The sequence below is a fragment of the Podarcis tiliguerta genome (assembly GCF_965153285.1).
Source record: "Podarcis tiliguerta genome assembly, chromosome: 14".
NCBI lineage: Eukaryota > Metazoa > Chordata > Lepidosauria > Squamata > Lacertidae > Podarcis > Podarcis tiliguerta.
Genome location: NC_139547.1, coordinates 17,490,832 through 17,501,672, shown reverse-complemented (window position 1 = coordinate 17,501,672; position 10,841 = coordinate 17,490,832). Strand labels below are relative to the sequence as shown.

The following is a 10,841-nucleotide window of genomic DNA, read 5'->3' as shown; positions in this document are numbered from 1 at the left end:
CGTCGTGGCCTTGCTTTGACAGGAATGCAATTAACTCATGTCAGTACTTCAAGTGTGTACGGATTTGATTTCATGAAACCGCAGGGGCAGAGTAATTAACATTAGACTGGTGCTTCCTTTCAGTACCCGGAACACACGAGAAGAAAATGTCTTCCTGTTAATCCACAGTATCTAGGGAGCAAGTCAATCTCTGAAATAGCCAGTCCAGCTCTAAACTTATATCCAGCTATTTTTATTTTATTTAGATTTGTACTCCACTCTTCAAATTGTTATCAACACCATAAAATAACTGAAGTCTTGTGGCACCTTAAAAAGATGAACCAAACTTCTTATAGTTTAAGCTCTTTATCATAAAATTGGAAGGGACCCAAGGGTCATCTAGACCAACCCCCTGCAATACAGGAATATCCACATGTTGTTCCCTATCCAGTTTGAAACCATACCAGACTCTGCTTAGCTTTGCAAATGTGCTAGCAGTTTTCTTGCTGCAGCACTATGGAAGCTGTTTCTTTCATAAATCTGTTACTCTTTAAGGTGCCACAAAACTTAGTTGTATTTGCATGGCTAACTGGAAATAAAATGACTAATACAAGCCTATAAAAGACAAAAAAAATTAATAATCCAAGTAAAACAAATATTAAGGGTTTGCCTGGTGCCAGCAATGCATTCCAAAGCCAGGACACAAAGTGCTGGAAAAATCCTCTCCCCCAATAACCACTTGCCCCAGCTCAGCGCTCAGAGAAACCCAGAGGAGAAGCGTCTGATTAGTCCCTTTTAAATTATATGAAGGCCTCTGTGGATGCAGCTCCCCTTGGCTAAGGTTCCTCACTCAAGAACATTCTGTAATGCTTTTTCTTGTACTGTAACTAGATTACATGTTCCCTGTTTCGAATGAGAGAAAAGAACAGAAGGAAAGTCTCAAACTCTGAAAAGCGACCCTTTTTTGGCCAACCAAAGTAGCATCTTTAATAAGCGGATACCTGTGTTAAAAAGTGGATACCTGCAGTTCCTTTTTGTGCACGTTAACCCTTATACATGAGCAGCTTGCGCGCACACTATGTGTTTACCATCACTGCTGTAGTACTACCTACCTATTCTGCTCAAATGCTGAATAGGTTATCATTTGTCTCTTGGCCTTATGGGATAATTGGTCTTTTTCAGTCCACTGCAGTGAGATTCCTTATAGCAAAAATCTATGGAGGTGTTATTCTGCAGCAGGCTGGGGTTTTCCCCCTGCTGAATTTATAACTGGTGGGGAGGAATTAGGAAAAAAACAAACAAACCCAACGCTAAGTTTTCATCCTCCGAACTTGAATTTCATTCCCTTTCTACAGCCACAGTAAATACCTTTAAAAGATTGCCTACAGAAGACTTTTATCCCTTCTCACAAAAATGATATTTACATAGCTTTCAACATTTTGCTGGTTTGGGGTGCGTGATATTACACGAGTGAGTTCAGATGTCATAAATCCTTGCATCATCACAGGAGCTTCTGAGAGATGTAGCACCTTAAGGACAAACTAATGTATGGCATAAGCTTTCATGAGTCCACTCCATCATTTTATTATTTACATTTCTACCTCACCCAACAGAGTCCAGGGCAGCAAACAGCGATGAATAAATAAAGCCTAGTGAGAACACATACAAACATATCTAAAAGCATTTTAAAACACCCACATGCCCTCGTAAGCTAATAATTTCAAGGTTGCCAGGAACAGTATTTTTCGGCCAACAAATGCCTGGGCAAACAGGAATGTTCAAAAATTCCTCCTGAATGTGCATTATGAGTGTGTTATATGTGGCAAAAAGAGAGGTCAGAAGGAAAAGCAATGCAAAATTCAAATGGGATGATGATGATTACAATTTGTATACCTCCCTATACCTGCAGGTCTCAGGGCGGTTCATAACATAAAATCACAATATAAAAGCAAAATACATAATATAAAACAAGAACAACATGTCTCCATCATGAACCTCTTCCCACCCTGAAAATACTTCCAAACTCAACCCCCCCCCCCATGAAAGCAACCCCCCTCCTCACTCCCACCCTGAAATAGGGACCTGGCCATACTTCCCAGCCAACCCGGCTGCCCCCTCCCATGTCACCTGTCCCAATCTCCCCACCACCACTGGGGCAGGACCCCCAGTATTATGTAATTGACAGCCATTCACAAAAAAAAGTAAGTTGCCAGCAGGGGCATCTTGCCTTTGGAGAGATGCAATACTACTTCCAAGTCTACAGAAGCAGTCTAAACCTTTATCTAACCTGAATTGATTGGTCAAAGCACAGGTGATCATTTGAGGTCAGCATCACTGCTTGATAGCCCTGCAGAGAGCAATATTCAACACCTGCAAAGTCGATCCCGTTGAATTAAACGGGGCTCAGTCCCAGGTGAGTTGGAACAGAACTGCAGCAGCCCTAGTTTTTGTGTGTTTTTCTTTGGCTAAAGGTTAGTTTAGTTTTGGAGGAAGGTGTGAAAGAAGGGCACGCAGGCTTGGAATTTTGCATCGACGGCAACTCCTGAAACCTCGGCGAAGGAGAGAAAATAAATAACGCAAACCAGGTTATTCAGAGTACAGCCGCAGGGTAAATTTGGAAAGCAGACGCGAGGTGCACGTCCGGTGTGTGTTTATTACGATGAGTAATCCTTATTTTTTATTTTTAATGGTTTTGGGTGCCTTGGAGACACGGTGAAGCTAAAAGCAAGGATAGAAACGGGGTGCCTGGGTCAAAATTGATGGCAAGCTGAAGATCGCTCTTTGCTAAGCAACTACGCGGGAGGGAGGTGGCCTCGCATCATCTCGCCTTGGGGACAGTTTTGGCACTTGAAATGCAAAGAGACTGAAGGGCCGCAAGCCTAGCAGCTGGTTACACTGCCTCCTTCCAAGTTGGCTGCAGTTGAAGGCGGCGGAGGCGTCTGCTGAGGAGGAAGAGAGATAGAGAGAGAGGCCGTGCGGGAAAGATCCGCCGCCAACGTCCATTGCAAGATGTTGCACAGACGACGCGACCGTCCAGGTGAGGAGCGAGAGGGTAGGACTCGAACCCGCAGCCCAGTTCCACGTAGAGGGGTGGGGGCGCCGATAGGAAAGCGTGGCAGCCCAAGCTCCTCCTGCCTGGTCCTTTAGCTCCTCCCGGAGACTCCCTCATCAGGGCGCAAAAAGCTGGAAAAAAATGCATCTCTTTGCCTATCAGATCAGCCGCCCTGAGCCCGGCCTTGGCTGGGGAGGGCGGGGTATAAATAAAAATTATTATTATTAGGATCAGACCAAGGCTGTCCGGCCCGCTGCGTTCTGTTTTGGGATGAATGTCCACTCACGTTACTCAGGCTCCCGAGCAAAGTGTGCACGTGGATCGGGCCGGGCAGCGGGAATCCTATGGGGGCATCCTTGGGGGGCAGGGGAGGTCTTGTGCCCCTTCTTGCGGCTGACTCCCGTGTAACGCGAGCAAGTGAATCGGGGCCTATCCAGCTGGATTTCTAGGCACACTTAATGGGAAGGAAGGCTTCGGTGGGACTTCCGGCGTACTGCGCCTAAGCTGGGATGGGCTAGCTGGGCTGCGATCCTAAGGACGCTTCCTTGGGAGTAAGCTTCATTTCAGTTAGTTAAACTTGCTTGCCAAGTTTAACTGCGCCTGGGGATCGAGCCACAAGGCTGCAATCCTCGGCACACTTTGCTGGGGAGCAAATCTCAACGGAGCTTGCTCTCGAGTAACCATGCATGGGATCGGGACTGCACGAAGCCACATTCACCTCGTTGCGTCCTTCCAATTCGGGGAGGATCGCTTTGGGCCGATCTAGTGCAAAAATCATGAGGATCCATGAGGATCCGTGTTTTTTAACCATGTTTTTGCGCTCCTGCGGCCCCACGAAACAGTGGACGCAAGATATTTTTGATGCTGCCTACAGAGTAAGACATGGTCTACAGTGTCATGGTGGTTTTATTTAATTTGAATGAAAAAATCATATGAATTCATGAGGATCCGTTTAAAATCAGCTGGATCCGCCTTTTACCCTTTTCCATCGCTTTGCAGTTGGTTAATGAGTGATCCAGGATAGGAGTCCTAGATGCGCCAAGGAATCTGCCAAGGCACGTGCGCGCGTTTTGGAACACTAAGCCTTTAAAGCGCATTTATTTACACCCGACCCCCCAAAGACTTCTGGGCCCTGTAGTTTACCCTTCGCAGTGCTACGATGCCCACCAACCCTTAAGAAACTACAGTGCCCAGAATTCTTCCAAGGGCGTGGGTGCGCACCGAATGCGTTCCATCTCCATTTGCGCCTGGCTCATATTAGCCGCCTGCTCAGGTCTTGAAAAAAGAATCGGAGCGGCTGAAGCTGTTGCAAGGGAAGCCTCAGCCGGTTGCCGGGAGGAGCGGCTCGCTTGTCCTTAGACGGTCCTTCCCGCGCCCGTCTTCCTGAGCATTGCAAACATGCCTCGCCTTCCTAGGCGGTGAGAGTGAATGAAGCTCATTCCCTGGACCGGTGGAGGCGACGAGACAGAGAGACCGTGATCCGGGCATCCCAACCCCCAAGGAGATTTTAGCAGCTGCTCTTCCTGTCTAGGGAAAACTCTGCATTAGCTTCCCGTCTGCAGGGATGGCGCTAAAATGTATTTTGGAGTCATTTCACTCGTCCTGCGGTGGTCCCCACAGGGCAGGACTCTAGGGGCAAGAAGTCCAGCAGAATGAAAGGAAACATGAGCTGGTTGTCATTACAGTTTTAAAGGCTGTTCACTAAAACCATTTCTAGGGGAGAACCTTCCGAAGTCTAAAACTACAGATTCCCAAACTGCATGATTGCAGCCCAGCAACCCTCACACAAGTCCCCCCCCCCAATTTGTTGTTCTTGTTGTTTAGTCCTTTAGTCATGTCCAACTCTTCGTGACCCCACGGACCAGAGCACGCCAGGCACTCTTGTCTTCCACTGCCTCCCACAGTTTGGTCAAACTCATGTTAGTAGCTTCGAGAACACTGTCCAACCATGTCGTCCTCTTCTCCTTGTGCCCTCCATCATTCCCAACATCAGGGTCTTTTCCAGGGAGTCTTCTCATGAGATGGCCAAAGTATTGGAGCCTCAGCTTCAGGATCTGTCCTTCCAGTGAGCACTCAGGGTTGATTTCCTTAAGAATGGATAGGTTTGATCTTCTTGCAGTCCATGGGACTCTCAGGAGTCTCCTCCAGCGCCAGAATTCAAAAGCATCAATTCTTTGGTTCCTTATGGACCAGCTCTCACTACATCACTATTGGGGAAACCATAGCTTTAACTATATGGACCTTTGTCGGCAAGGTGATGTCTCTGCTTTTTAAGATGCTGTTTAGGTTTGTCATTGCTTTTCTCCCAAGAAGCTGGCATCTTTTAATTTCGTGACTTCTGCTGTGATAATGGAACCCAAGAAAGTAAAATCTCTCACTGCCTCTATTTCTTTCCCCACACGATAGCTTGTGGTAAATTGTCAAACTTGGTGTAACTGGCAAACATTGAATTGTGTGTGCTCTATATAATTTGGGGGGCAATTAGCGGGGTGAGTCCACCACACTATTAACTGGCGGTAAGTGGTGGATCTGCTATGTTCTCCAATGATGAAACTGAATGTGAATATGTTGCTCAAAAAACCGGAAAAAATAAAGACTTGTAGAGTTGGAAAGGAGCCCAAGTTTCACCTAGTCCAACCCTTTGCAGTGCCGGAATGAAGTGTATTTTGTGCTTTGTGTAGTATGCTTTCTCATAGGAGTCTTAAGATGAAGTATTATATTGACTGTGGTCTTTTCTAGGTGTCAGTTCATCGTTCAATGATGCATCATGCATGTATAGAACATTTCCCTCATTTTCACATATACACCCCCCCAATAGTATCTTAGAATAGTAGAGTTCAGAGGGACCATGAGGGTCATTTAGTCCAACCTCCTGCGAGGTAGGAATCTTTTGCCCAATGTGGGGCTTGAAAGCTATAAGACATAGGGCATTTTTATTCACCCCAGCGATTTTGACGGGTGAGATAATCCTGGACAGCCATTGTAATCAAAATCTGAGATGTAGTATTTAAAATTTATTTTATGCAGTGATCTGTCATGGAACAACCCAACTGAAGAAGCTAACGGGTTACCCAGACCTCATTGCTGGTTGGAAAGGGGTCCCCATAACAGTTTGATGTTCAGGGACCCAAAAATGTAGGTCTTCCACTGGCAGGAGCTCTGCCTCTGAGCTGTGGTCCTTCCCTAAAAGGTCAAACATAGGAGTCAGCATTATAATGCGCCAGAATTGGACCCTGTAGCTAAGTTTGTCTACCCTGTGGCAGCAGCTGCCAAGGATTTCAGACAGGATTCCCTCCTTGATCTACCTAGACCATGGGTAGGCAAACTAAGGCCCGGGGGCTGGATGCGGCCCAATCACCTTCTAAATCCGGCCCGCGGACGGTCCGGGAATCAGCGTGTTTTTACATGAGTAGAATGTGTCTGTGGCGGTCACACAGGGTCCCCGGATGTTTGACGGTCTATTGATCCCTGTGCCACCACTGTGCTCGCTTCCCCGCTGCCACCAACCCGTTACTCTCGGGTAAAACCGTCCAGATGGTTGTTAAAACTGAACCAAATAAAGAAGTTTATTTTATAAGTATTAACAAGTTTATGGTTTCTCAGATAATATTCTTGTCAGTTTCTTAACTTTAGTTTCTTTACTGGCCTATACCTTCCTAATACCTTCTGACTGATTACAGTGGTACCTCGCAAGACGAATACCTCGGAAGACGAAAAACTCGCAAGACGAAAGAGTTTTTCGTTTTCTGAGTTGCTTCGCAAGACGGATTTCCCTATGGGCTTGCTTCGCAAGACGAAACGTCTTGCGCCTTTTTTTAAAAACCGCCAATGCATTCCTATGGGAAACCGTCAATACACAGCGGTGCTTCGCAAGACGAAAAAACTTGCAGAACGAAAAAACTCACGGAACGAATTAATTTCGTCTTGCGAGGCACCACTGTATATCAACTGTTTGAATGACTCCTCTTAACAGATTCTCTCACTCTCCCACATCAAACTAGCCCATCCCACAGACTTATCCTCTCCATCTCTTCTCTAACTCCAGACTGACTTATTAACAACTCTAACTCTAATTCTAACTCCTCCCCTTGGGTTCCTATTGGTTAGTCATTTTACAATTAGTTAACCCTTTCCTTATGAACCCAGTATGATGTCACACACCGCCACAGTGTCCTTTTATTTAAAATGCATCTCTGAGTTATTTGTGGGGCATTGGAATTTGTTCATTATTTTTTTCAAAATATAGTCTGGCCCCCCACAAGGTCTGAGGGACAGTGGACTGGCCCCCTGCTGAAAAAGTTTCCTGACCCCTGACCTAGAGAGACCAGGGGCTGAAACCGGGACCTTCTGCCTACAAAGCAAATCCTCTCCCATTGAGGAAGAAAGTGTACAGATTCTGGAGAGGAAAGCTGTGTTCTATGTTTCTTGCAGGGTTTCCCTGGCTCTGGGCTGCTTCTCTCCAGCTCCCTCCCTCTAAGAAGCTGCTGCCGGCAGGAACAGCCCCTTGTGGGACCAGACTGACCCATTTGTTTCTTTGGGAACTTCCAAAGTCACCCTCCCTCCGACCAAGAAGAGGATCTGAGAAATGGCGGCACCATTGGAGCGACCAAGCTTACCACCATGTGCCTGTGTCCAGTGTCCTGGCATTAGCCGGCTGTCTCCTCCTCCTGTCTGCCTGCGTGCCGGCCAGGTGCTTACGTAAGACATTTAAACAACCATTTAAATCCATTTCCCTGATGAAATAAATCTGCTTTACCCCTGCATGGCCAATGGAATCCAAGTGAATTCCCAGTTTTGTGGATGGGGCTGTTTGCACAAGGAAGTGGAATGTTTGAAGATTCTGGACAGAGCATAGAATTGTAGATTTGGAAGGGACCCCAAAAGTCATCTAGTCTAACCCCCTGCGATGGAGGAATCTCATCTAAAGCACCCATGATGCTTAGGTTTTTATACAGTGGTACCTCAGAACAAAATCTGCTCCAGAAGTCTGCTCAACTTCCAAAATGTTCAGGAACCAAGGCGTGGCTTCCGATTGGCTGCAGGAAGCTCCTGCAGCTAATCAGAAGCTGTTTTGGACGTTTGGGTTCCGAAGAATGTTCGCAAACTGGAACACTCACTTCCGGGTTTGCAGCATTCGGGAGCCAAAATGTTTGAGTCGCAAGCCGTTCACCAACCAAGGTACGACTGTGCTTCCCTTCATTCAGGGAAGGGCTGCAAACTTGAATAAAAGCAATGCGCTCTATGTGGGGCTAGCTTTGAAGGTGACCTGGAAACTACAACTAATCCAGAACGCGGTAGCTAGACTGGTGACTATGGGCGGCTGCTGAGACCACATAACACCAGTCCTGAAAGAGCTACATTGGCTCCCAGTATGTTTCTGAGCACAATTCAAGGTGTTGGTGCTGACCTTTAAAGCCCTAAAGGGCCTCGGCCCAGTATACCTGAAGGAGCGTCTCCACCCCCATCGTTCTACCCGCACACTGAGGTCCAGCTCCGAGGGCCTTCTGGCGGTTCCCTCCCTGCGAGAAGCCAAGTTACAGGGAACCAGGCAGAGGGCCTTCTCTGTAGTGGCACCTGCCCTGTGGAACACCCTCCCAGCAGATGTCAAAGAGATAAACAACCACCTGACATTTAGAAGACATCTGAAGGCAGCCCTGTTCAGGGAAGTTTTTAATGTGTGACATTTATTGTATGTTTAATCTTTGTTGGAAGCTGCCCAGAGTGGCTGGGGAAACCCAGCCAGATGGATGGGGTACAAATAATAAATTACTATTATTATTGGGGGGCAGCTGAGCCCCACTTCACATAATTGATCTCAAGACATCTCACACGCACAGTATTTGAATGGTGATGCCCATCAACTTTGGGTTGGAGTGTGGCCTCCTCAATGTTGTTATTGGTGGGCCAAAGGGACCTTGGCCCCTAGGAGTTGGCTCCTACGGTTCAGGAGCAGGGGATTCACTCAGCACGAGGGCCACTTTACATCCTGGGCAACCTCCTGGGGGCCACATGCCAGTGCTGGGAGGAACCAGAGGCAGAAGTGAGCAACAGGAATGAACCTTTAGTTTGTACAGAAAAAGTCAGAGGTTTCCACATACAACCACCCCGATCACTTTGTCTTCCATCCAGACAAGCGTGAGGTATTTTCACACTGCAAGAGCACAGTCCAGCCAGCTAAAAATACTTGAGGAGGGTACACAATGGGCCATTAAGGGGTGTAGCATGACAACAGAGAGTGTGGACTGGGCCAAATAGAGAGATGCAGAGGCCCACATCTGAGCTTGAGATTCCACATCTGTGTCCTTGCGGCTGTCTGACTAGATGGGCCGTTGACCTGATCCATCAGGGATCTCCTTGGTGCCTTATTTCATGAGCATTTCCCCAGCCACTCTGGATGGCTCCCAACAGAATATTAAAAACGCGATAAAACATCCAACATTAAGAAGAAGAGTTTGGATTTGATATCCCGCCTTTCACTCCCTTTAAGGAGTCTCAAAGCGGCTCACATTCTCCTTTCCCTTCCTCCCCCACAACAAACACTCTGTGAGGTGAGTGGGGCTGAGAGACTTCAAAGAAGTGTGACTAGCCCAAGGTCACCCAGCAGCTGCATGTGGAGGAGTGGAGACGCGAACCCGGTTCCCCAGATTACGAGACTACCGCTCTTAACCACTACACCACACTGGCTCTCATTAAAAACTTTCCTAAATAGGGCTGCCTTCAGATGTCTTCTAAAATTCAGATAGTTGTTTATTTCCTTGGCATCTGCTGGGAGGACATTCCAGAGAGCAGGTGCCACTACTGAGAAGGCCCTCTGCCTGGTTCCCTGTAACCTCACTTCTTGCAGGGAGGGAACCACGCAGAAGGCCCTTGGAGCTGGACCTCAGTGAACCTTCCTGGGCTGCTCTTACAGAACAGGGAGGTGCGTATTCTTTTATTATATTTATATACTGGGAGAAAACACACCTAAAAGTTATTCTGGGTCCTGAGAGTGTATGTCAACGGGGTGCATTTTAAATACAGCTGCATATGGTCAAATGAATCTTGTGATAACCTATTGGAGAAATAAATATTTTAGGGGCAATGAAGAAGTACCACAAACAGAGTTCTTACGATATTTATGATTGTTTCAGAAAATAGCCTGAATCCAAACAGTTCTTTATGGGATACAGATTATAAGGAGCTGTTTCAGAGGATTCTCCCAGAGGCCCCTGAATCTTCTAAATTCATGGACCCGCTCAGAAGTAACAGCCCTCTAAGTCGTGAGGAGCAAATGCAGTTGTTAACAAGTCAGAACTTGACGGCGAAGATGGCGGCCGAGCGAGGAACGTGTGATCTGCTCCTGAAGTTTTCCCAATATGTCTTGGTGAAAGCTTTCGGGCCTAGCTTGGCTTCTGCTCTCATTCAGCGCCAGAGCTGTGACCATCCAGATGACCCACCCCAGATCCAACTGAATCCTCACAAACTCTTGCATTCCAAAGTAAAGCCTTCGTTCTTACGCTGGGTCCATTGGCTGCTGAGAAATGTGGGAGTGGCGGTCGAAATGAATCCCTCCAAGATGCCCTCAAGGAACCGGATGCCCGAAAAAAAGAAACATCTGGCTAAGCCTGAAGCGAAACAAAATGGTAGGTGTGCAAAGAGATTGTGCATGTTCCTCTGCTGCAAGGGTGGGGGGGCGGCTACTTTGTGAAGGGCCATTGACTTGTGGGAAAACCACACAGAGACCATCTTGGATGGTGGGTGGAGCCACAGCTGATGGTGGGTGGGGCCAGAACCAAAATGGGTGGAGTTTGTAGCATGATATAGCTCTTTG

General features: G+C 47.2%; 1 protein-coding gene and 1 long non-coding RNA gene across 4 annotated transcripts in view; one reads left to right on the top strand and one right to left on the bottom strand.

Moving 5' to 3' along the window:
- Nucleotides 1–2,698: 2,698 nt before the first annotated feature.
- LOC310663668 (cell surface hyaluronidase CEMIP2-like) overlaps nucleotides 2,699–10,841 on the top strand; it is a 98,032-nt gene continuing 89,889 nt past the window's right edge. For 2 of the 3 annotated variants that reach the window (XR_014504563.1, XM_083411801.1), the window contains exons 1-3: nucleotides 2,699–3,016; nucleotides 7,463–7,729; nucleotides 10,162–10,653. Coding sequence is in view for 2 of the 3 variants with exons in the window: in XM_083411801.1 (XP_083267927.1) it covers nucleotides 2,989–3,016; nucleotides 7,463–7,729; nucleotides 10,162–10,653 (787 nt within the window). In the remaining variant the exon portion in view is untranslated. The remainder of the gene's footprint in view (nucleotides 3,017–7,462; nucleotides 7,730–10,161; nucleotides 10,654–10,841) is intronic. The other variant, XM_083411802.1, reaches the window with a different exon arrangement.
- Nucleotides 6,026–7,837, bottom strand: LOC310663918. Its single transcript, XR_014504673.1, has 2 exons — nucleotides 7,648–7,837; nucleotides 6,026–6,214 (listed from the first exon to the last, which is right to left on the bottom strand). It is a non-coding gene; the product is annotated as an uncharacterized lncRNA (long non-coding RNA).